Below are 26,249 nucleotides of genomic sequence, written 5' to 3'. Positions count from 1 at the left end.
CGAAATTTTTAAAAGATAAGTCAGGTTATTTGATCACTGATACCGGCATTTAAATTCACTTGCGATTTTGGCGGGAATTTAATTATGACTGTCAGTGCTTCATCTTGAGATTTTTCTTTGCACAATGACGATTTCAAATTATGTTTGGTAAATTGACTTCGTAATGGAGGTGCTGTTGAACTTCTGTTCTTATTCTGCAATGACTTATGAGGAAGTCGACGACCTTTGATAGGAGACTGCTCGTGGGTTTCCGAACGGCGATGATTTATGATTGGCTGACTTTTTTCTTTAATCAGCACTTTTTGCCGACGAGTATAAATTAAATTTATTCCCTGGAAAATATGAATTTTTTTACCTCAACTAGGTACACGCATAATATTTTGGATTTTAGTCAACAACCGACTAACTTCTCTGTGCCTTTGAAATGAATCAGCAGAATAAAACTCCCTTACTGGTCTCATTTCCCAAGGAACTCGCTCCTCGGGTATTTTTTCCTAAAACAATAGCGAAACAATTATGAAATTCCTCGATCTTAAGCATTATGATATCCTGGCAATTCAAAATTATCACCCTCTTGACGTAATTTTCCGGATGACAAGCGATGCACCGTTCTTTTTTAGTGCCGGTTTTTGGAAATTCCATTTGATCAATTTCATCATCGAATGGCATCGTTGACGGCTGATGGAATAATTTTATTCTTTGCAAAAACCTTGAAACAGTTTGACGAATGTGTTCGTTGGATTTTTTTCATTCTTTGAATAATTTTTACGAAATGAAATCGAAGGTTACTTGGGATGTTCATAGAGCCAACAGTTGTCCACTCGTTTTATATGCATTATATCATTCAAGTGTTTCAATAAAATGAAATTATCTCGTTCTATTTGAGCATGTCTCTCTGCTTCGGTTTGAATTTTTTTACATTTCACGTAAACATGACTTCTTTTCGGCGGTGTCACATCATCGATTCGAGGTAAAGCTGTAATAACCTGTTGAATGATTAAAAATGATTCGTCAGTTTTATTATCGTACGTATTAATAAATATTTAAGTACCTACATTAAATTACCTACTTACGCAGTCGATTAGGCCTACCTGGCATTTACCAAATTATTAGCCTTTTAGAAACATATTTTCTGAAAATTCAAGAAATAGGTATTACCTACCTTCTGCCGGTGCTGAACATAGTTTCTATGCTGAAACGGTCGAACCAGCAAGTTTTCCTTTCGTGTGATCATTTCATGAAAAACGATACGAAAAAGTTTGTCATCAGAGATTTCGAAAGACCGGTCAAAGTCGATTAATATTTCTCTAAATTGAACTTTTGTTTGTTCTCGAATCGATTTATTTATAACGAAAAGCTAGGTAGTTATGGAAACAAAAATAAAGAATTTTAGCCCGAGCCAATAAAATGCAGTGAATGTAGGTACCTAATAGAAATGCATTGAATTCAGCACTTGGTATCACATGTTACGATTTGAATATAAATGACATTTATGTAGTTACCTCCCTATATAATAATTTAAAAATTCCGCTTCCGGTGCAGTTTTTTTTTTAAACATGCAACATGAAGTGAGGTCTGTTACGCGTTTCGATAGCTATTTCAGTTCACTTGAAAAGTTGAAATAATGAGGGACTAGTCAAGTGCAATTCATTATAAGATGTGTATAGAGGAACACAGAAATGTGAAAACGTGTTAAAGGACTTGATAAAAAGCTGAAAAAGAGTACATATATATATACTTACATAGGTAGTTAGGTACCTACCTACCTTTAAAGCTGAAATCAAACTGAGACTCTAGACCTAGAGAGAGAAAGAGATAAACAGATAATGGAGTTTATGAAAAGGATTACCAATTTGAGTTTCAAATATTAATAATCTCCATTCAATGAACTGCATTAGGCATACTTGATCTCATGTAAATTCTGATTTCCGAATTAGTTGTTTTTTTCATTATATGCATTGTTACTATATTTATATTAGGTACCTATTTTCTCCATACATATCTTATGTTATGGTTCGAAATATTTAAAACAAATTACATTACCTACCTAAAAACAAAAGAAGATATCGAGGAGTAGGTATACGCACATATCCCTAATTTTGAGGAAACAACCGTAGAATCAATGGTACATGAGACTTGAACTCTATTTTGAAACTAGCATTGCGGCATTGCGAGTCTCAGGTCAATTTGCCATGATAGCTGTTCTTCAAATTAAAATAAAATACAATATACATACCCTTCGAGTTCAGTCTTCTTGTCCAGCATATTTACTTTACAACCATTACCATACCATATGTAACATCGCTTTCTCGCTTTGAAAGTTTAATATTTTCGGATCAAAATTCAAAACGGATTGCGGTATTCCGGACTCCGGAGCACGAACTGCTGCTTCATTTTTCTCAAAAAAAAAAGTCTACATTGTCCGAATTATTCAGAATTGTCTTGTTTTTAAATTATTAAACTATTAATTGCTTTGCTTTTATTCAACTTATTTCGCAAATTTTTAATCATTTTTTTGATTTTGAGTAAAATTTTAAAAAAATAAAAAAATAAAAACATCGTAAAATGTACCATGACTTGTAAAGACCATTCGCACTTTGCATTGACAGCGTCCTCTTCCGGTAAAGATAAAAATACAACTACAATCACCCTGTATGTATTTTTTACATTAGTGGTAGTTGAATACATAAATGCGATAAATTTGTTTTGGGGTATTGTTGGGTGTGTTTTTAAATCCGAAAAAAGTTTCGGTGATAAATTTATTCAATTTTTAATCTCGTGTCCTTTGCACAGTAGAGATGTTGACGATTGGTGTACTTCTAGAAATAAGGAAGTGCATTTGTAATGCAGCTTGAAGGTTCGTATCCTTCGTCGGATATCAAATCTGTACTCAAATCTAAAGATAACTTCATTATTGATATTGTTATTGTATTTTTCAGGATGATTATTACCTAATTTAAGAACTTCTCTATATGATCCTAGTCACAAAGTTAACCGTACATAATTAGTTTTATCAAAATATGTTGGAGGCTCGAAGCATTCCAAATATTGGCGAAAGTGTAGCATCGTCCGCTACTTGGCAAGGCAAAAGCAATGGTAACAGACCACCCTTACCTCAGCATCACACTTCAAGTACTCGGTCTCATGGTGAGTTATCAAAAAAGTATGCACATTATTGTATATAAACCAGTAGACTTCTTTTATGCAACCCTTTCGTCAGATCCGTGAGCAAGTATCATGTTTGAAGTTGGTCCATAAAAGTCACTGTATCATAAAATTGCTCTTTGTTTTATTGTTCGTATCAAGAAAGTAATCTAGAGAGCTTGTTTCATTCTCTCTGTTTTATCATTCTCGTATGCATCCGTTCATCCGTCTTTGTTATTTTCAACTTGACGATAGCACGATAAAGATGAAATTGATAGTAATTTTCCTCTTTTGATAACGAATTTGAATTAATTGTTATTGTTGCAGGAAAACCAAACCAAGACGACGCCTGTTACGTAATTGCAAAATACGATTATACGGCTCAAGGAGCCCAAGAATTGGATTTGAAGAAAAATGATCGATATTTATTGTTAGATGATTCGAAACATTGGTGGCGTGTTCAAAGTAATCGCGGTTATTCTGGATATGTGCCGAGCAATTACGTTAAAAAAGAAAAACCGTCATTGTTCGATAGGTAAGTGCGTCTTTTTCTCATACTCATGTCCTTTTTACAAATCGTCGAGTTTACTAACAAATTATGCAACTGTAAACATATTTATAATCTCGACTATGTTGTAATTCGGTTTCTAAATCCTTACTTACAATAATTACAGCATAAAGAAAAAAGTGAAAAAAGGCAGTAGTAGTGGTGGCGGTAGTAAAACTCTTCCTAGTGGTAATTCGCCATCGCGACACGTCGAATCTCCAGCAATGAGTCGCAGACTGCCAGTGGATCCTTCGGAAGCTATCGGAACAGCTATTGTAAAGTATAATTATCAAGCTCAACAACCCGATGAATTGTCTCTATCAAAAGGTACCCGAATATTGATCCTTGAAAAAAGTAACGATGGGTAAGTCCTCTTTGATTAGATTTTTTCAGCTCGGAGTGATGATTTTCTATTGATATGATTTGCTATTTCTGTGCAGATGGTGGAGAGGTCAAAGTGGTTGTGCTACCGGTTGGTTTCCCAGCAATTATACGCAAGAAGAAGTTGATTTGGATGAAACGGTGCATACGTACGCGATGGCTGAAAACGTGCTTGATATCGTTGTAGCTTTGTACTCATTTACGTCGACTAATGATCAAGAATTGAGTTTTGAGAAAGGCGACCGACTGGAAATCTTGGACCGGCCACCATCTGATCCGGAATGGTACAAGGCTCGTAATAACGCTGGACAGATTGGACTCATACCGAAAAATTATGTCCAGGTTTGTTATTTCTTTGAGATTTTGAGTATTATTATGAATTTATTTTGTAAATTGAAAGATATTTTTTCACAATTTAGTATGTTTTTAAAGTAAAAGAATCATTGGAAATTATTTTTCAATTATTCGATTTGGTTGCTACAAAAAAATTTCAACTAATGGAATTTAAACGATTTGCTTTCATTATAAATGTATTATCTTTTCATTTTCATCGTGTTGTAGGAACTTAGTGAATATTTAACTCAACCAATGGGAAATGGTATAGTTAGAAACGACTCCACCGAACAAAATGGCACATGCATCGAAAGACCTTACTTGGGTGGTAAATCTTGGTATTACGGTAACATTTCCCGTGCACAATGCGATACTTTATTAAATAATCACGGATTAGACGGAGATTTCTTAATACGTGACAGTGAAACAAACGTAAGTCATTTCATTTTTTTTTCATTTGGAAAATTTCTCGTATTCATTCAATATCTTGAATTTTTCAGGGCGGAGATTACTCAGTTTCGTTGAAAGCTCCTCATCGAAATAAACACTTCCGTGTTCACGTCGAATCCAACATGTACTGCATCGGTCAACGAAAATTTCATAATCTCGATCAATTAGTAGACCATTATCAACGTGCACCAATTTATACAAATAAACAAGGAGAAAAGTTGTATTTGGTGAGACCTCTTCCAAGAAGCACCGGCCCGCCGGCAAGTCAAGCTTAATGTGCTATGGCGTTGAAAAATTTTTACGCTTAATTTCACATATTTTTTTCGTGTGTGTTGTGTGTGTTTCTTACAAAAACGGATATTTTTAAAATTATTACCCCCCTTTTTATTTTTTGTTGTCCTGCGTTGTCTCCTCGATAAATTGTACTCATATTTTTATTATTGGTTGCGCGTCGATCAAATATTTAAAAAATTACGTCAATTTCTGAAGTATCATTTACCATGGCCACGGACTTATCTATGGAAATGTTGAAGCTGTTCAATGTAAAAGTGCTCGTGTATTTTATGGAGTTTCAACTTTACACCGAATCAAAAAAATTCGATGTGTTTTTGCACTTCAATTTTTCATGGCGATTGAAATGATACTTGAAACTAAATGATCAAGCAGTAATACTACTTGATATGTTTTGTTCTCATTACTCCTAATTTTTTTTCTTTCCTGCTGTACGGGTACCGGGTAGACTTTTTATTTATTTAATAATTGTGCTTTTTAAGACGAATTTTAAAATCAAAAGTAGTATTTATTTCTATAGATCGCGTTTAATTACTCGAATACGGTATTTTTATTCCTACATTTTATCAGAATTTGTATACAAAACTTAATATTCGATAAATGATAAATTACTTTTTTGCAGTAAAGCGACACAATTTTAAAATCAATGATGCATGTAGTTTTATTACTATAAGTTTTTTTTCTTCTTTTTTTAAATGCTCTCTGTTATATTAAGTCGAAAAAAACAATCTTTATAACAAGAAACGGCGCTTGTTATTGTGAACTCAGCAGTGTGATCGAAAAATGGAACCGGAAGCTCAAGTTTTATGTTTTTTTTTCTAATTCATTTTTTTAAATCATTATTTCCTGGAAAATATAGTGAAAATTGCACCAAAAAACAGAAGTTTCGTATTTCTTCACAAGCTTCTCATAACGAAGTAAGTTTTTGTTGTGGACGATATTTTCTTCTTTTTCTAAATCATAAGATGTATTTCTTTTTTTTATATTTTTATAATACGAAACATTTTACATTAGTTTAGCTAATGAATTCGTGTGTACATAATGCTAAATTAGCGTATCGCTAAGCTTATAGTTGGGAGGAATCGCAAAAAATTAATTACTTTTAAAGCAAGATTAACGATTTCATTTGTTTCGTACCTACGCATTTTTGTCGAGTGTACAGGGTGTTCAAGGGTAAAAGTAAGACATTTCGCCTAGTAACTGTGCAACTCGCAATCAGCGAGCGTATGTAGATATATTTGCCTAAACTGCGGGTCGCACGGGCTGGATAAGACTTGCAGTTTGCCAAAAAGATGAAAAAAGTGTACAAAATGTTCGCCTTTTCATCATGTTTATCATTTATATCAAAAACTTTCCATTATAACCCATGGTTTTTTACATTTTTTTTATGGAACAACGTTTCCTCTTTCCTATGCCGCAACCCCCAACTCTTCATCTTAATTACCAAAAAAAAAAAGGCTGGAATATGTTTATAACATCTCAAAGTAAAAATAAAATTTCTGGACAAAGAATTGGGAATTCCGGCATAAGAAAGAGGAAACTTTGTTATTTCAAAAACGTAAAAAAAATCACGGGTTGTAGTGAAAAGTTTTCGATACTATAAATGACAAAAATGATGAAAAAGTGGATACCTATTTCTTACACGTGTTTTTTTTCACTTTGCTAACTGTAAGTATTATTCAGCCTCTGCGACCCTCAGGTTAGGCAAACATATCTACATAGACTCAGTATGAGTTGCAGAGTTACCAGGCGAAATGCCTTACTTATACCCCGAAACACCCTGTATTTGATGAATGTATATCGAATGACGTGTCGCTAAGAAAATTTGTGGTATCGAATTGCATAATTTTAATATGTAATTTAAAACGCGTTTTTTCTGTAGATGACAATGAGCAAGGGTAATGTTTTTAAACATCTTGAATCTTGTGTCATTCCAGTCTCTTACGGTTTAGATTTACTATCGATTATTATATCATTGGACTTCCAATGTAACTTTACGTGACTACAACATAAGTATTCATAATTAGAAGTAAAAATTATACGGTTAAGCTTGAATTTTATCATTAGTCCAATTTTTTAAATGCAGATTTACCGTATTTATGCTTTTAATTTATAATAAATAATTTGTTTCGACTAATTTACTTGTCATCATTTGAATAAAGATTCAACAACATTTGAATGTGTTTGGGTGTTACAGATATCAGTAGGTAAGTGCCGAAGCCTCGAAATTGTGAAAAATACAATTTTGTAAAGTCTTTTCTTGCAGACAGATTGTATGGAATAGAAACGTTGTGCTCGTAATAATGTTTGAGTAGTTGACATTTTCAGAATGATTTATTTATTTATTTTGAAATTAAAATCAGCGATGTTATGTGTTATGTGTCAAAAAATTCAGAAATCGTTGTCAATGTCAAATCAAGAAAATATTGACCATCATTACAAATGTGTTTTTACTTGTCCATTGTATATATCGATGACGTCAGGTGACTTTAAGAGTAACAATTTTTTGAAATTAAAATAACATTTGTAATTTTTATTATCTGCATTCTGCAATGATCGTAATGTATAGTAAGTACATAAGTTCTACATTTCGGGTGAGTGATATCCAAACGGTTGTTGAAGTACGTAATGAAAGTTATGTAATTTCACGGATATGACAATCCACTACTGCATTTTCTCTTCATTTGGCTGCAACAACACATAGTTTTGAGTTAGATGCGAAATGACGAGTGTTGTTTGACTTTTAAAAACTAATAGTTTCAATCGATATTTACATTTATTGGCATCAAAACAAACGGTATTTCAGTGTTGACGTTTTGAAGAGGACTTATGTACAATCTGACTCGAATGAAATAATTGACAATAATACCGAAGGCCTCTTTTACTGGATTATGATGCATGCTTTAAAAATATCAATTATTGAGTAGGTACCGTACATTATTAAAATGGTTGCGATTGAAAGTAGGTACAGCACAATTTTATCGAAATACTTACAAAGTAGACGAAGCTAAATCACATAGTTCGAATTTATGATGCCCATCTAAAGCTACACCACCTTTACTTCGATTACCTTTTAGAGATGGTCTAACGCTCATGGTCACTTGCATCGATCCTCCTGGTCTGATGGGACATCCGCATCTGTAAAATTTAAAAGCCAATGTTGAAGACTTCACCGAAAAAGCAAGATTTGATGTGATGTAAAAGAATACTTGAGGCAATATTTGTTCAATTAATATTACTTGGTGACATGTTCATCAATCTTGCGCTTGTAATGACCAGTATGTAACATCTGAACGTTGACCTTTTGATACAAAGTGCAGTAGATTTTCCTGACTACTTTGTGGCTGTTATTTTGCACTGTTACGTGGACTTGTATCATTTCACCCGTTTCATAAAACTAAAAATGGAAGAAAACTAATGAATTAATCCGATGCAGACGATGAAATTTTATCGAAAATGCCGGAATAAAATGATGACTGGAAACATTTCATCTTGAATACGAATAGGTAGGTACTTTTCGTTAGAACTAGGAAATCTTTTTTTTTTAGACTATAATAGGTACCATCGAGGTTTTCACAGAAATATCAAATTACCCCTGCCTTCAGCCTTTCCGCTAATGAAGTTTTGGTTCATGTCTACATACCTACTTACCTACCTACCTACCTACCTACCTACACTCACCTGTTTGTGAATCGAAGCCTCCAATTCTACATCTCCGGTGCAAATGACGAAATTCTGCTTGGCCCAAGTTTGTGATGGTCGTTTGACAATGTCAGAAGAAACATACTGAATTCGCCTTATGTTCAATTTTGCCGTACTCCTGTTAACACGACAATTTCGTAACAGAGTCGCAGGCATGTCTATTGCCATTGGTTAATAGGGCCAATTTCATATAACTAACCTGCGATGCGGTACATCATTTTCGCATTCTCCAACGAATACTTTAACGTAATAATGTATTCCGCACGATTTTTTATGTTCTTCTTTCTCGCGTGATTGCAACGAGACAGAAGTTGGTGCAGCAGCTGGGAAATAAAAAACGAACGGGAAAACATTGCGTGAATCTAATTTTTCTGTCAGAGCCGTCTGTTAATTATGCAAACAAATCGTCAGCGTTTATAAAGTACCTATACACGTATATTGCATGTTCGGCGAATCTCTTGTGATTACCTACCTGAATATCGGTCAACTTTTGATCGTTTGTGCTCGTTGGAAAAAGTTGCGTTGAAGCTAATATAAAATCTCGATGGAATTTTACCCCCATTACTTCATCTTTTTCACGGCCGTAACGAAAGTGAGCAACTAACCGAGCAAATACTTTGCGATGTTTTACATAAGAAGGGTCGAGTTCTACAACACCATCTACGAAAAGGACATTTCAAAGTGTAAATGAAGAATAGCTATTTTGAAAAATACATCTTACATTACCTATTGGCTCGTTGATCGAAGCGTAATCTCGACATCGCAAATATAGTGTTAGTTTTCCATTCGGCGACACTTTTTTCAAAACAGAAGACGTCGCTACCATGTTCGCGTAGTGATTTTCACCGCCAACACTCGCGAATTCAATTGCAACGACGATGCGGATAAAAAAATGCGAAAATTTGCACAAAATTTTTTATTGAAAATCACCATCAGGTTGCCTTGATATTGCACTATGAATAAGACTAGATTTATAAGGTTTCTAATCTAATTAAAAAATGATACATTGTCGCTCAGCTAATTGAATAATAGCAATACGTTGTTTTTATTTAACAACCTGTCGTAAGGTAAACCTTGGACAGAATCATTGTTAGCTTCAAGCTATGTAAAATTAAAGATAAAATGGCACAATTAATTACATAGAAACATTTTAAAATATAAAAATATAAAAACATAAAAACATACACATTCACACAACGGCGAATTAAAATAAAATTAATTTTTAGCAAAATAACACAGATAAGTTTACATTTTTTTTTTAAATTAAAAGAAAAAGCAAAAAACGGACTCGAATATACATCGCATTAGGAACATGATATTTTGATTTTGAATTTAAAAATTACATTGCGATGAAATCTACGAAACCGACGTCAAGTATCGTTTATCATAATAATAAAATTATAAAATCACACCGGATAATCTTACTCTTTGGTATCAATTATATCGATAAGTAAAGAATAAAGAATGTAAATAAAATCAGTTTTTACCAGCTGAAATCTGATTAAAGGTGAAAAGAAAAATCTTCAAGATCTAGAAAACACGACTGTAGGATAATTTCATTTCCATTTTTTTTTTTTTTTTTTTGAGGTCTGTGATCTTTAATTATGATATCTATTCAATTTGTTCAAAATTTCAGTAGGCAGGTATCTCATAAAAATATTTAGAAGAAAGTATAGAAAAACCTCGAATTAACATGAATATTATCTCTCAAATCCAACACCTCAAATTCTTATAAAAATCTTCAACTACTAAGATGAATTCAACAAACAATAGCTAAATTGTTGAAAAATAACTAGGTTAGTCGTACTCGTACAACAATGTTGGTCTTTTTTTGTCAAAATTTTCTTCATTTTTGACTTCAGACAGCAGTTTTTTCAATTTACCGGCAATTTCGAAACGAGATTCGTTATTCGTAGGCTGAACGCATAACTCTGCGTAGTGTTTTATCAATTGAATCTTATCATCATAGAGCGTATTATTGGGCAGCGAATGCAATAAACCGTAATCATTTGGCGATTCCGAGTGAAAGAACTCCTGCAAAATTATGAAAAATATTAAAGAAAGTCCAACATTATCTTCACAAAAACACATTTTCTCACGTACTTTACAAACTGCGTAAAAATTATGGTCACTTAAATGATGACTGCAAATGATAATCGGTGAATAAGTTATACAATTTTGACATTCGAAATGTTCACTTCTATGGATCGAATACCAAGTTGACGGCATTCCTGAATGAAATACAAATAGCATAAGAATCGGTATCTCATCAAGTTGAAATTCTAACGAGAAACAAAACTGGAAGCTTACCAGGTGCTTCATTTTTATCAACTAAAATCACATGCTCCAAGTCAACAACTCGAACTTTGAGATGAGGATCCATAACTACATTGTCATAGGAAAGATCTCTCAGATAGACCCCAATTTTAGGATTCTTGAATGTAAATGTTTGGGCGATTTGTAACAACTCTTCGGCAATGTGTACTCTGAGCAGCCACGAATGATGAAAATAATTATTTAGAGATTCGCCACAATAGGCTACAAATGCGGCTTGGCCACAGCTTCCAAAATATTTTGGAACAGGCCATCCATCTTCAGCTTTAAAAACCTGTCAATACAAAGTAAAAATTAGGTACCCATCGTACTTCATATCGATCTACTCAGCATGAAAACAAAATTACCCACTTGTAACATTAACGGCTCCGGATTTAATACCAAAGAAGTCCATATATTCAAAGCAATCGTATCGTAGAAATTCTCTTGAATTATCGGATCGAAAAACTGAGTCACACCGGTCAACGTCGGACACCATTTCAACTTATAAGAAGGGTCGTGGAACGATGAATTCAACAGCAGTAAACTCTCGTAATAAAATCTACGAGCTTCTTCTTCGAATTTATAATCGTAGTAATTGAACTGATGGTCAAATAAATAAGATATTTTGTCTTCCAAGTGGAATCGTTCTTCTGTAGTAGCTAACTTCTTGATGACGATAGGATGGTCTTTGAATTTACCGTAGAATACAGTTTTTCGGTCCAATTTGTCTAAAATGTAATCGATTAATGTTAATCTTACGTCTACTCGGTCTACTCGGCTGCAGAACGTATCACCGAAGCAAAAAGGGCATTTTAATCCATCGAAACTGAATATAGCCGGAGCACGGAATACGAAGTAGGAGTTGAGATAGTACATCGATACAACTAGAAATACGCAGAAGATCATTTGAAATTCTCGTGTGACGAATAACATGACTAGATAATTAGATATTAGATGTTATACTGGCGAAATTTTAATATTAAGTTCGGTTTTGAACCTACAAAACTTTCAACTTTCATTGTAGCATATAATTGATTATTTTTGTTGATTTTTGTTTTTGTTTTGAGGATTTTGATAAGAATATTGCTCTATCGTGGTTCTTGATTTCTGCAGTAGTGTCGCTGCTGCAACATTGTAGTTTGTTTGTGTTCAGTGTTTGTGGTGTTCATTCTATTCTTTGTACACAGGTTTTTCTCTGATTATCTACACGTTTTGCTTCGTTGTTTCCGAATGAAGTAATCACGAACGTTGCGTTGCGTGAACATTTTCGTGTATAGCTGATATTGCTTGTGTGGAACTTCGTGCTCCTTTGGTGCGGTACTTTACTGTTTAATGATCATAACGGTATTTCATGAATTGTGATATTGTGAATAATTTGTATCAACTTATTAATAAGTGATTTTATTAATTTTTAAGAATCATGGGGTGTAAGTATTCTTACATTTGTATTGTTCGGCTTCAATGTTCACTGATCATCTCATATAATATTTACAATACTAATGTAGGGATCGAACATCTCGATCCCTTCGTATTCAATATTTATGTGCCCTAAATTCTAATTAAATATATGTGTTTCTTCCTAAATTTGCTCCCTTTCAGTTTCTCCTGATCGTTTTTCATGTATTGATTTAAAAGATTAATGTATCCCGAATCCTTCCGGATTGTATATTGTATTCTGACATTTCTGACGAGATGATCTATGTGGCATTTTCGGTTTTACGTTATTGATGTTATCAATGATCCAAGTTCAAATTTGTTTTCTTCTTTTCAGTCAAGTTCCTGGAAATTATTAAGCCTTTTTGTAGTATACTGCCTGAGATAGCAAAACCGGAACGTAAAGTAAGATATTCTATCTTCTTGTATCTAGTATTAATTTTGATGACGTTAAAGCTAATTTTTTGATTTTTTCGATAGATTCAGTTCCGTGAGAAAGTACTATGGACAGCTATTACTCTATTTATTTTCTTAGTGTGTTGTCAAGTAAGTATATCGTCAAGAATCGATGTTTATTTTGAAAAAGTATTGTATTGATTTGAGTTTTGTTTCACAGATTCCGCTATTTGGCATCATGTCATCAGACTCGGCCGATCCGTTTTACTGGATTCGAGTGATTCTCGCCTCGAATCGAGGTACATTGATGGAATTAGGTATATCACCGATCGTTACCTCCGGACTTATTATGCAGTTGTTGGCCGGAGCTAAAATTATCGAAGTAGGCGATACACCCAAAGATAGAGCACTTTTTAATGGAGCGCAAAAACGTAAGTATTCTGGGATTTCCATTTAATTACTCAAACAACAGGCGTCGTTTAACTGAAACTGTTTTATAGTCTTCGGAATGGTTATTACCGTCGGTCAAGCTATTGTGTACGTAATGACCGGTATGTACGGAGACCCGTCAGAGATCGGAGCTGGTGTTTGTTTATTGATCATCATTCAATTATTCGTCGCCGGATTGATCGTTTTGCTTCTGGATGAATTATTACAAAAAGGATACGGTCTGGGTTCTGGTATTTCTCTTTTCATTGCAACCAATATTTGCGAAACCATTGTATGGAAAGCTTTCAGTCCTGCTACTATGAATACCGGTGAGTATTTGCGCAAATATGATTCATAAAATGTATTGCATTACGATTAACTTGATTGTTTACTCCACATCTAGGTCGCGGTACTGAATTCGAAGGGGCTGTGATCGCTTTATTCCATTTGCTAGCCACCCGACAAGATAAAGTTAGAGCTTTACGTGAAGCTTTCTACCGACAGAATTTACCCAATTTGATGAATTTATTGGCTACTGTACTCGTTTTCGCCATCGTTATCTACTTCCAAGTAATTAGTCATACTTTATTCATCATTTTTTCGACAATAATAATTATGAACTCGAAGTAATATCGATTTTTATAAACAGGGTTTCAGAGTAGATTTACCCATCAAATCTGCTAGGTACAGAGGTCAACACAGCAGCTATCCTATTAAGTTATTCTACACTTCTAATATTCCCATCATCTTACAATCAGCTTTAGTTTCTAATTTATACGTCATTTCTCAAGTAAATATCCGACTTATTTTGAAATTTATCAATTTTTTTCAGGCGTCAGTTTTTGTAATCTTGAACATTTCAATTTCAGATGTTAGCTGTGAAATTCCAAGGAAACTTTTTAGTTAATTTGTTGGGTGTTTGGGCTGATGTTGGAGGCGGTGGCCCGGCTAGAGCGTATCCAGTCGGTGGCCTATGCTATTACTTGTCTCCTCCTGAGAATTTGGGCCATATTTTAGAAGATCCTATCCACGCCATTTTATACATCATTTTTATGCTCGGTTCTTGTGCATTTTTCTCGAAAACTTGGATCGAAGTTAGTGGATCGTCAGCGAAAGATGTAAGTTCGATACATATGAAATATGAATGTATGACAATTTAATTATAATTCTTTTACGAAATTTCGTAGTTGTAACCGTAAGAATTAAGGCTATAATCATTTTCCCCTTCCCTTCAATTCATCTGTTCATCTGGAAATTAATTCACGTTTTTTTAAAAAAAAATTATTAAATTCCTTTCCCCAAAAATACATTTTTCCCTTCTATTTTTAATGATCATTTTTTCATTATTATTTTTTGTTTATTCATTCGACTTCTCATTATTTTTTTCAGGTGGCCAAACAACTTAAAGAACAACAAATGGTAATGTGCGGTCACAGAGATAACTCGATGATTCACGAACTGAATCGTTACGTACCGACGGCGGCTGCTTTCGGAGGTTTATGTATTGGAGCATTATCGGTATTAGCCGATTTTATGGGCGCCATCGGATCAGGAACCGGAATTTTACTAGCTGTAACTATTATATACCAGTATTTCGAAATATTTGTGAAAGAACAAAGTGAAATGGGTGGAATGAGTACATTACTGTTCTAAGGATATTCGTTGTTCGGTAATTCAAAGCAACCGTTGCTTGATGCAAGGGGTGAATATGTAGATGTATTTGTGTATATGCTCTTTTCCCAAGTTTCCCTTCTCTCTCCCATTCTATTTTTATTTATTTCATGAAACACGGACACAAATTTCCGTTTTTCAGACACCAGAAATTCTCTGTATTGTTGTTGTTAGTGTAGATACATTTATTTTGTAGAGTTTTTTTTTTTTTTGGAAAAAAAATGTTCGATCGAGTTTTTAATTGCTGAATTTTTGAATTCAGGACGGCGTATTAAGGGTCAGGTTTTTTTTTTGTTGAAAAAAAATTCCTCGATTTGTCTTTTTCAAAATAATGTTGATCGTTGTAGGAATCGAAAAAACTGTACAAACGTCGCTGTTCGATAAAAGATTTTGTTCTCTATGTACGAGTGAGCGAATTATATGACTAATCTGTGTTATACATTATATTTTTCGTCGTGTTTGTTTCCTTATGCGTTCTTTTCTCTTATCTTCCCATTTTTGTCAGAAATTAAGAAGCTTTATGTAGATATTACTCCTTTGTGTATGGTAAAGCGTTTTTTAAAATTGAAATTTCTCAAATGTTTCCGCAAAAGAAATGTCAACGACATTATACGTGTTGCAATTTTTCTTTCATTTTCTCTTAATTTATGTTTCTTTTTTTTGTGTTTATTTATTATTGTGTACTAGATTTTTTTTGCAAATCTCGACCGAAAGAACGTACATAATGTTTTGCGAGTAAATTTTCTTAATTAATATCAAATATATTTAGATTGTTTTTTTCTATATATTTTTTTTTTGTTATATTTGTTTAAGTAATCGTTTTTTTTTTGAATTTATTTATTTAAGTTAACGAAATATAAAAAATTGACGTAAATTAGCGATGCGGCTATCAATGTACTTTATGTATGTATTATACGTATTGCTCCAAGATGAATTAAGGTGAAGTAAATATTTTATAACTTTTGTTTTTAAATTTGTATTTTTAAATTGATTTAAAAAAGGCGATGAGCGACGGTGAACAAGATTTGGTTCAACTTCAACTTCTACGTCTTATGTTAACGTTTCGTGTGACGCCTCAGACATCTGTGCTAAATTGTGCTTTTCAAAATTACCTCTAGTCTAGCCAATCAAAACGTTTCATACCAAAATGTCATCATCATCACTATTATAGCGAAAAGCTTGATTTTATATTGAAGTTTTGTTTTTTTTACACTGATTTCAGCAGATTTAAAACTCACTAGAATCTGCTAGGGTAGTAGATTTTGAAAATGAATTTCGGGTTTTACTGAGTTTACTTGAAGTGAGTTTGCTTGAAGAGAGCAGACTTTTGGGATTTTGAAAGTTCATGGTTAGAATCTAAAAAGTGATTTTGTATATTTTCGGTTTTTAATTTACATTTATTATATTCAATATTTTTTCAATCGAACATGAATTTACATTAAATTAAATCTTGTCTCTTTTTTCTATCATGTCCGAAGTGCCACGAATTTGAAATAAAAAGTTGTATTTCTATTAGACTATCTAGTTAAGGTGGGTACATGAAGATGTCTTTGAGATTTAACTGATCGTGAGTCGAACATTGACGTTATTAAAACGAACTAATTACATAGGTACCAAAAATTTTAATCGACATTCATTGTCGAATTAAAAAAATGCAATAAAATTTTTTATCCGAATTCCGAAGGTCAACATTTTTTTTTACATTGAAAAATTTTTAAAGTTAGTAGAAATTGAAACATTTACAGTTCCTACTCCCAGTTCGAGAAGCATGAGAAAGAGAAAAAAATTAATTTGAACGCCTTCATTGATGAAAATAAGGAAATGATAACCTGCCGGAAACAGCTTTAAAAAGATAACTGAAAATATTCCATTACTATTGAATGATATCAACATTCAACAACACCCTTTAGGTCTACTGGATCGTATTTTCGAAATGAAAATGAACACATTGACTCATAGGGAGGCTGATTTAATGAAGCGGAGGAATTACTGGTGTATCACATTGCGTCTAAAGTGGAAATCTTAATTGAAAATTACTGAAGGAATTAAACGCTTCGATGAAACGATAATATACACGTATCTATCCCGTATTCCTTCAGATAAATGATCTGATTCCACGTCCATATCACGCATAAATTCCTTTCAGTGTATTAGAGTATATTGGTAAAGTGTAATAGAAAATTATAATGTGTATTTTTTTCATTCAAGGGGTGATTTACCATCATCGTTAAACTTTTTGAGCCGGTAAGCAATGTCTTGGATCGGATTTCCTAGTTCAAAAATCGGGTTTTCGGTTTTCCTCACTTTTTATTGGGTAGCTTCTTATATATATATTTACTCCTTTCTGAAGTAAAAATTGAAATTAATTGGCCATTTTAATTTCACAGAGGTTATTATTTTTTGTTTTAAAAAAATGTCCAAAAAGTCATGTACCTAATTTATTAGCATTAAAAAAAAAAAAAAAGGAATAATTTGGAAAAAGTAGGTTATGCCCAAATACACTCGGCACAACCTGCAGCTAAGTCTATGAAGAAATTACAATCCCCTTTTTTACATTTGATTAGAGGGACACAATGCAGTTTATACAAACTTGTAGTCACTGAAATTCTTAAATGGTATATGTATTAGCATTGATTTTAGCGTAAAAAAAAATGAAAAAAAAAACGAATTTCAGAATTTTAATTTAGCTTAGTCAAATTTAGATATTTTTCATGAGTAAAACTTGAATAGTTGTCAGAAATTCTCCCATAAACGAAAAATAGAAATTCAACGCCTGTCTGGGATTTTATATTATGCAACCGTATGCCGTAACGAATGACTCCTTTGAACAGATGAGTAAGTAACCAATCCTGAATACAAGTATGCATATCTATCTAACCTGGAATTGGGGGGGGGGTACCTTATGCTCGCATAAAAATTCTATGATACCTATGCAGAGAGTTAGGTATAGGTACCTACCTATCAGTGTTTTTTGAAGAAAAAAGTTTTCCTTTTCAGCTTTATTTGTTGAAGAAAATAGGTACTATAAGTGTTTTGTTTTTTTTTCTTTTTTCACTGAAGTGAAAAACAAAGGCAAAAATTTTAAAAATTGTGTTACTTCCATGATGGTTACTTCTAAATTGTTCAAAATTTGTAATATTCAGGTATTAGGTACGTTTAATAAAATTTTAATCATTTTTTAGAGATAAATATCTGTGCTTTTTTTCAATTTTTTGTGTTTTTCAATTTATACTGCCTGTCTAAAAAATTGAATTTCAACATTCATCCAGCAATATCAATGCGATCATGTCTTTTTTCAAAATGTTGCGGTCTTCTGTCAACAACTCTTTTTTTTGCAATTTTTTTCAGCACAGATTTATTTTCCCCCCTGGTATAAATTTCCATTTAAGACAAGTGCAGTGGAAAAATTCGTTTATGAGTAGTAATAAAAGTTTATTATCGATTTGAATAAGGTACCTATAAAAAGTACCTACCTACTTATCGATACTTCGGTAAAATTATTGGAAAAAAAGTTGGGTTATTACAGCGCAAAAAAAAAATCAGCAGAAAAATTCCAATTCGATCGAAGAAATGAGAATAATATTTTAAATTATAGAAATTTAATCCACCTTTATCAATTTTTTTTGTATTTGTTCCCAAAACCATCCGGATAAATACGCCGGGAAAAAATTATACCTAATTCAATCACTTAAAGGTACCAAAGAAAGTTCGCGTCGTTCATAAAAATGTTTACGATTTCGTCATAAAAGCTGCATATAAGAGAAAGGGACGGAAATATGCCTCTACCAGTTCGTGATGAGTTTGATCTTCGACAATAAGACAGAGACAGGAAGCAGAAACTATAGGCACCTAGCACCTAGCTATATATTTTTTTATTTCAATACCAGCAACGATACCCAGTAAAAAGCCGTTTTAAAGGCCTTTACGAACTAATCACATCGGTTTATTATACTCGAAACGTGCGGTAACAAAATCGAGTAATTACCTAAATTAGATAAAAACATGATCCAACGACGGAAGAACGTTTTAAAAACGATTAAATCGACGTCGATGATGAATTTGGAAAAGCTTTTGCAACCTTTTGGCCAGTCTTGTCGCGTCGCGCCGCCGGTTTACAGCGCGCCGAGGCGAGCCGAGCCGCGCCGCGCCGCCGACGCCGCCTTCGCTGTCGGTACAAAAGATGAGAAATTTTCAATACAGAATACAGCCCCATATTTGTTCGGCCAGAATGATAGCGAATAGGATGCGTGGTGTGCGAGAGAAATTTTCTTTTTGTCTGTTTTTCTTCTCCTATCTTCTATCTCTCTCTCAGTTATAGTGGATGCTGCGTTGTTCCAATCAATTATTTTTTTTTCTCAACGAATATACGAACGTATCTTTCGTTGGCGAACGTGTATACTCGACGTATAGACGCGACGACGGAGCATCGCAGCGGAGAGGGAATGTGTTGAGATTTTTTTTTCTTCATATATATATCCGTTTCCATCTTCGATAAATGAAATTGATGGCATGAAATTTTTCTAATTTTCAATAGAGAAATTTAAATATTCGCGAGAGCGTCTGACATAGGGCTGGGGGGCAGGGGTCAGGGAATGGTACACGAGACGAGGCGGACTAAAGCAGGTATCTTATTCGCTGAATACGACAGTTATATTACAGTAGTGGGTATATATTTGCAGTATTGTACATTAGTGTAGTTGTACTTGTAGTAGTGAATCGGCTCGGTAAAGTATGGGTTTCGAGGTTCGTTGTAAATGGGGGGTTCTCAAAATTCACCGACGTGCAATTTTTTTTTTGCACACGGAGATTATTTATTATTAAAATTCATCGAGAAACTTCACGATGCTAATTTTGTAGGTATCTTCATACCTACTAGCTGTTGTATGGGGAAAATGATTAAAAATGGTTCTCGCCGATACAGCAGCGACACTGAGCTGACCGAATAAGTCGCCGGTGGCATACATACATGTAGATGGACCTTATCTGAGAATTTTTCCGAATTATCATTCGTTAATTTCTGGTCGGTGAGAGGAAACAACGATGACGAATATTACGAATACCTATTATGAAATGTGTTAAGCTCGACGAACGAGTAATTTCGAACGAAATTTAAACGTAAATAGCGTCGAAAAAATTTCTCGTTCTCGTTTTGTCGTCGGTGATCGTCGAATAGTAGAATACGATGCGCGAGCCGATTTGAAATAGCCTATTCGTATAGAGGCAGATAGGTACATACTCGTCGTAGATAGATAGGTAAAGTATAATATTATGGGAGCTGGCATGGTTTAGAGACACTTTTGAGATGCGATCACGGTGAAAAAATAAAAATAATTTAAATAAATCAATCCTCAAGGTGAAATTATTAAGTATAAAGCTCCGGCTCAGTTTGGAAATCACTAGCGCGGGACTTATCGATTCCTCCGTTGTCCAGGACCCGTAGATAGAGGAACTTGGGAGGTGCCAGTTGCGCATTGCGCATTCTATACCGAGATTTCTACCCCTGGTATGAAAGGAGAGACTTCGAGAAAGCTCCTGTTCGGAGTCGATATCGTGTTTACTGTGATGAGGTGTTTCGTGCTGTAGCGTATAGTTTTTTCTTCGTCGCCTTATGTATGTCCTGTGACCCAGATAAAGGCACAGTCTGTGAGTAACGCTCCCCTGACGGTTGTATTTTTCAGTGAAAATTCGTGTGTAAAGGGGGCGCGATTACCGGCGAACGCCAGATCCTCTCCGCGTGTGTGTTCTTTTTTATAATATACCTAATTATTAATTAATCGATTAATTAATATAAATCCGCTACCTTGTTAATCGCGTATCACCGCCTTTATATCGTAAATTAATATTATTTAAAATGGATAAAAAAGATAAGGAAGAGTTTTACTCGCCACCACCGAAACTCGGCAAAGGAGAGCAATGCATGACATTTATATGGAATCCCGAAACGAAAGAATTCATGGGACGGACAGCCGGTAGTTGGGGTACGTATATTTTATTCAATTTTGACTTTTATTTTTTCTCTTACCTCTTAAGTATATCCTATACTTATACTGGGTACACAGTGTACAGATGAGGAGCACATACACAGCTCCCGTGGTGTTCGGCCCCCTTCGGTATCTCTAAGGCCCCATTTCGCCGGTTCTATCAGCGGATGGATGCCTTTGAAGTAAACTTGAAAAAAAGAAAACACCTCCGGCACGTCATCGATTCGTTCGAGCGGGGTTTCTCCTTTTTTCAAAAGTACCTACACGTACGATATCGCATCGGCGATGTGTTCCGTTTCTGCTAAATCTCTGGGTACTTGAGGCAGCCTCTCTCAATTCTCAAGATGTTCATTACCGGCATTCACGAGAATATTCGAGTTGCCTTACCGTGTATTAAATTGGACGTGATACGAATGGCAGGAGAATTGGGGGTTCACCTTCAAATTTTTTCATCTCGTTTCGAAACCGTTTATATCGATTTGCAACCTTCCTGCGGCGTGTTTTAAAATTCATTAGCTTTTTTTCACCTCCACCTACATCTCCATCTCCACCTTTATACCGCCACCGCCGACGACACCGGAGACCACGACGGTTAAAATATTCCCCAAGAAGTTTCCCCCCTTTTTTTTATTTCTTCCTGATACCTACTTGCGAACCGAACGAGAATGGGATAAGTGTTCGATGTTCAGTTTACTATGCTTTTACGAAATAAGTTTTACTTTGGAAGCTGCCAGTTGAGGTTTTTTATCGAATAATTTGCCTGAAAATGATTGTCGGTTCGGTTTAATACATTTCGATTTCGAGTTAATTATCGAGCGTGAAATAAATTTACCATTTTGTAAAGCTCCGCATTGTTTTTAATAAATGACCAATTTAAATTGATCGATTTCGAAGTCGTTTTATAACCGCGATTGCAAAATTTTTAAATTTTCTCGAACAATACCTCGCTGCTTTTTGTCCTCGTAATTACTTACACGTTACGTAACGATATGTGCATCGATAATTATCTAGTGCAAACTATTCTAACGTAGATACATATTTCTTTTTGTATAGTGTATCGATGATTATATTGCTCTAATTAGACACGCTTTGTAGCATCACGTGTTCGTTATTAGGTCGAATTTTTAAAAATTTTACGTTTTACATGAAATTCATCTCTCACGTCGATGTTTTCAATGGCTTGTAATCGAATCGATGGTACACACTAAGGTATATGATGCGAAATTGCACATTTGATCAATTTTGATACGTATGAACCAGTGGCACATGAATTCGTTACAATGCTTTTTCATCACGGTTCTTTCTTGATTGAATTTTCAGTAACACCTTCAACAGTTTAAGGTTAGGTACCCATAAAAATGACCTTTTCATCGAAGTCTAGCCGTTCTTTTGATTTTAAATATCGAATGTAGTTTGTTGTCTCTTTATTTTCATCGATTCCTATAATCGATGTTTTTTGACCTTATAGAAAGAAGAGAAACCCGCAGTTAAATTTTGAATGAATCGAATGATTAAGGTACCTATATCTAACAGGTCCTTCATCTCGTAAAAGTCCTAGTTAGGTTTCTTCGAAGGAAGCCAATATTTAAACTCTGCATCTATAAATTATCAATCATCAAAAAGCCATTTTTTTTGAATTTCTGTCAAACTTAGAAGCTTACGTTCCGGTAGAGTATTGAGATCCCTTTTCGAAAATTTCTTTGTTTCAAAGCAAATAAAAATTTCTCTTCGACGTGATTTTCCAAATTTTCGAATGATGGCTCTTCAAACTTCTCTGCAGCATCAGCCTTCACCCCAAAAGTTCAAATTCGAGCAGTTCAAATTCCATTTTCTGGTGTTGAATTTCTTATTTACTAGTTCTCTTCAAATCCATGCTAAAAGTTATACTCCAAGGTCAATCGGTATCTTGACTTCTTGAGAGAGAGTTTTGTAAGAAGGTAATCGAAACTGTGTGACAATAACTACCTGGCTCACCTATTGTTTATCTACTAAATTTTCTCTGCAGACGGAAAATGGAATTGGAAATATTTGAATAGTTATTAGCAATAAAATTAAAAGCTATCTCTTAAGTAAATTCAGCTGCAGGAAGCACTTTTGAAATTGGAAAGTAAAACAATCATTTTTTAAAAACTAGCCTCTCAAATATACGACATATTTTAAATAAGTAATTTTTTGGAAAATGAATTTCATTTATTTGTTTACTAAATTTTTAAATGAATAATTACTTATTATGAAATTAGGTACCTACTGAAAAAAGAAACCGGAAATAGTTAGAAATTGACCTAACTTCGATTGAGGTTGATCAGAAGTAGTTATGAACTCATCGTTAGAGAAATCAACTTCATCATATTCAATTTTCAAGGTTCAAACACAACTTTAATAGGTAAATAAACTTTTTCAATTTTCTCACAAAGATGAAAAACAATCGTCTTTTAATGTGAGCTGAGAAGTGATCTCTCAAATGCTGTATCACCCTTTTGGGTTCAACCCAAATGAAAAATCGATAGAATTTCTGAAATCAGCATCCTAGAAAACCTACATTTCGATATACAAGTCGATATTTTGTGAAAAATTTCATCCCCCACCCCTCGAATGCAGTATCATCCCCTTAGCTTCGACCAAAATGAAAAACTGATAGCATTTCTGAAATCAGCGTCCTTGAAAACCTACATTTCGATATATATGTCGATTTTTTGTGAAAAATAGACCTACTCCCCCATATGGTCTCACCCCCTCCCCCTTGGTATCGAAAAAATGATTGCAAATTTGGGTTCGACGGTACAAAAAACATTGATACAAACATCATTATCTCGGTAGTAAGAAAATGTGTACTTACGTTGATTACATTTCTAAAATTGATTCAACATAAGCAAGATAAGGGTCAAATTTGACCCCCTCTACTATCTCCCAGGAGGGGTGTAAAAAGTACCTCCGAGTCTTATTCGATGGCATTTGCTTTGTAGTATTCGAAAATCGACATTAGAACCTTCTCCGGCTGATTGTATCCGGTGCACATTTAGACTCCTCTGTACACGCAGGGTAGAGGTTTGCGATAGTAATAATGGTCCATTCGCATTGTAATTGACCTGCAGAATCCGAAAATGACCATAAAAATGTCGATGGAAGATCAGCGTGTCGTCTAGGGTGAAAAAACTGTAATTTCGGGGTATTTTTGAGAAAAATGCAAAAACTTTACTCAGAAAATCTCAAATTTGAGGCATGCCTCTTCCTCAGATTTTGAAAGTAATGGTATTTTTGAACTCAGCGGGGTTCGATCATGTGGGATTGACACCAATATCGCCCCGTCAGCCCCATTTGGAAAAATGGAAGGTTGAACCCTCCCCTAAATCACCCCATTCCCCTCCAATGGGGCTTGAAGATTGCCTCCCGGGCTTAAAAATTTTCTTTTGGTGTCCTTGTTCATCATTCCAAATTTCAAATCTTCATCATAATATGTCCCTTACTTACAGTTTGCCACTGAACTACATATAAGCTTGGTTTCCACCTTTACTTTCCTCCCTTTTTACCTATAATATTAGACAAATTTCAAACTTTACCTATCCAGTGCTAACAAGTACATTGTTCAATTTTGATGAAATTTTGTAAATTTCAAGCAAATGTTGAAGCAAATATATTGGATAGTTTTTTTTTTACAAAATCTCCGGATGAGTGTGAGATAAAAAACAGGAAGGAACAAAAAATAACTGATACCTAAATTGCCAATAACAATGTATAAAATTATATCCCATTACAATTTTTTTTCGTTATTATCACCAACTCGTTATTCAGCCATTCTGATTTTGGTAGCTTGTTGATTAGATATCTCCCGACCCCTCGTAATCAGTCTTGCAAGTACTTACTACATACTAATTGAAATTAGAGCGGTAGATTTTTTAATATTATTTCATGTTCTCCGTAGGTATTATTGAATTTTGAAACGGTGCCTCTTTCTCTTATAAGAGGATTTAACGTTTTGAATTTGAGATGTCTGTGAACCTTTCAGATCGAAATGTATCTACTCTTCCGGTTTTTTCTGGAGAAATGAAAATTGATAGAATTATACCTATGTATGTACCTATTGGATCTTCAATACATCGAACAGTGAAAATTTTTACTCATAAAATGTTTGAAATAGGTAGTTTTTGGTTCAACGAACAGGGACTTCAGTAGAAAAAAAACGACTTTGAGACGAAACTGCAGGCAGATTCAAAATGTCAACGCTTTTGTTTTCGATCACATTTTCCCTTCGATTATAGATACTTAGTTAAAAGAAAAAAAAACTTGAAAACTTAAAGTAATTTAAATATTTGACTTTTACTCAGAAAATTTGAGTTCGATCAAATTTTTCAAGACCACGTTGGTGAGAAAATGAATTTACTCACTGATGTATTTTTATCAAGTAGGTACGTACGTTCGTACACCTTTGGCAATTTTTTCAAAATCGAAGAAGTAAGTAATAATTTTAGCTGAAGGTGATTCAACCATGACACGTCAAGGCAAAGTGCCACAATCATTTCTACCATGTTGCCAAACAGTGACTCCTTTTCTATCTGTTACATTGCATCTTGACCATTTAAAATAAATTGAACAAAAAATTTGAAAAATAAACGAAAATTTTTGATTTTTTTTCTAAATAATAAAATACCGATGAATATAAAGTAGGCTGATCAAGATTTTCATTATTTTTTTATGATTTAGATACATATGTATTTTTTTTTGTAGTAGGATTGAATTTTTCTTCATCCTATTTTGTAATAATAGGTACTATATTTGCAATTTATGTTGAAGCTTGAATAAAAATAGATGAAATGTTTAAAAAATTACTCAAATAAACGATTTGCGTTGTGACGTTACCTACTATGTTGCTTACGAAAATATTGTATAATAAGTAACCAATGAAGGGGAGCGGCCAGCGAGTGTCCGTGAACGTTCGTTGAAGTACCTACTCGTATCTTGATTTTATATGTTCACGATAATATGACTTCTGTTTTACGCGTAAATTTTTGAAAATTCGCCAAAATTCGTAAAATTAATGTTGATAGGTAGTCGTACTCGTACGTACGTCTGGGTTAACCCTTATTAGCAAGCATGGTGAGGGAATCTCCGTTTTATGGGGTGGGGTATGCAACCTCCATAAACAGGAGTGAACGGTGACTCTAAATGTTGTAATAAAA

At 34.0% G+C, this 26,249-nt stretch overlaps 6 protein-coding genes across 6 annotated transcripts in view; 3 read left to right on the top strand and 3 right to left on the bottom strand.

Annotated features, from left to right (window-relative positions):
• Positions 1-2: 2 nt before the first annotated feature.
• Positions 3-2,649, bottom strand: LOC135832651 (uncharacterized). Its single transcript, XM_065346038.1, has 5 exons — positions 1,163-2,649; positions 790-986; positions 571-709; positions 408-494; positions 3-332 (listed from the first exon to the last, which is right to left on the bottom strand). Exons 1-5 carry the CDS (start codon positions 1,232-1,234, stop codon positions 21-23), a joined length of 807 nt encoding a protein of 268 aa, XP_065202110.1. The 5' UTR covers positions 1,235-2,649; the 3' UTR covers positions 3-20.
• Positions 2,650-2,660: 11 nt separating this feature from the next.
• On the top strand, positions 2,661-7,283 carry dock (SH2/SH3 adaptor protein dock). The gene is made up of 7 exons (XM_065346029.1): positions 2,661-2,857; positions 2,940-3,147; positions 3,472-3,679; positions 3,819-4,055; positions 4,132-4,414; positions 4,634-4,837; positions 4,906-7,283. Exons 2-7 carry the CDS (start codon positions 3,021-3,023, stop codon positions 5,128-5,130), a joined length of 1,284 nt encoding a protein of 427 aa, XP_065202101.1. The 5' UTR covers positions 2,661-2,857; positions 2,940-3,020; the 3' UTR covers positions 5,131-7,283.
• A 381-nt stretch (positions 7,284-7,664) lies between these two features.
• Positions 7,665-9,709, bottom strand: LOC135832648 (phosrestin-2-like). Its single transcript, XM_065346035.1, has 8 exons — positions 9,575-9,709; positions 9,321-9,508; positions 9,048-9,232; positions 8,828-8,966; positions 8,386-8,543; positions 8,141-8,284; positions 7,921-8,047; positions 7,665-7,834 (listed from the first exon to the last, which is right to left on the bottom strand). The coding sequence occupies exons 1-8, from the start codon at positions 9,672-9,674 to the stop codon at positions 7,811-7,813; spliced, it is 1,065 nt and encodes a 354-aa protein (XP_065202107.1). The 5' UTR covers positions 9,675-9,709; the 3' UTR covers positions 7,665-7,810.
• Positions 9,710-9,749: 40 nt separating this feature from the next.
• On the bottom strand, positions 9,750-12,223 carry LOC135832646 (divergent protein kinase domain 2A-like). The gene is made up of 4 exons (XM_065346031.1): positions 11,534-12,223; positions 11,159-11,456; positions 10,952-11,079; positions 9,750-10,882 (listed from the first exon to the last, which is right to left on the bottom strand). Exons 1-4 carry the CDS (start codon positions 12,095-12,097, stop codon positions 10,646-10,648), a joined length of 1,227 nt encoding a protein of 408 aa, XP_065202103.1. The 5' UTR covers positions 12,098-12,223; the 3' UTR covers positions 9,750-10,645.
• Positions 12,224-12,407: 184 nt separating this feature from the next.
• On the top strand, positions 12,408-16,067 carry LOC135832643 (protein transport protein Sec61 subunit alpha). Its single transcript, XM_065346027.1, has 9 exons — positions 12,408-12,591; positions 12,936-13,003; positions 13,079-13,144; positions 13,215-13,425; positions 13,495-13,752; positions 13,827-13,993; positions 14,073-14,213; positions 14,293-14,541; positions 14,813-16,067. The coding sequence occupies exons 1-9, from the start codon at positions 12,585-12,587 to the stop codon at positions 15,074-15,076; spliced, it is 1,431 nt and encodes a 476-aa protein (XP_065202099.1). The 5' UTR covers positions 12,408-12,584; the 3' UTR covers positions 15,077-16,067.
• A 4,426-nt stretch (positions 16,068-20,493) lies between these two features.
• Positions 20,494-26,249, top strand: part of nrv3 (nervana 3) — a 63,682-nt gene continuing 57,926 nt past the window's right edge. The window contains exon 1 of the mRNA XM_065346015.1: positions 20,494-21,072. Within this exon, the coding sequence (XP_065202087.1) occupies positions 20,946-21,072 (127 nt within the window). The 5' untranslated portion in view covers positions 20,494-20,945. The remainder of the gene's footprint in view (positions 21,073-26,249) is intronic.

Source organism: Planococcus citri, chromosome 1 (assembly GCF_950023065.1).
Source record: "Planococcus citri chromosome 1, ihPlaCitr1.1, whole genome shotgun sequence".
Lineage (NCBI taxonomy): Eukaryota > Metazoa > Arthropoda > Insecta > Hemiptera > Pseudococcidae > Planococcus > Planococcus citri.
The sequence above is the reverse complement of the archived record's forward strand: the minus strand, read 5'-3'. Positions and strand labels throughout refer to the sequence as shown.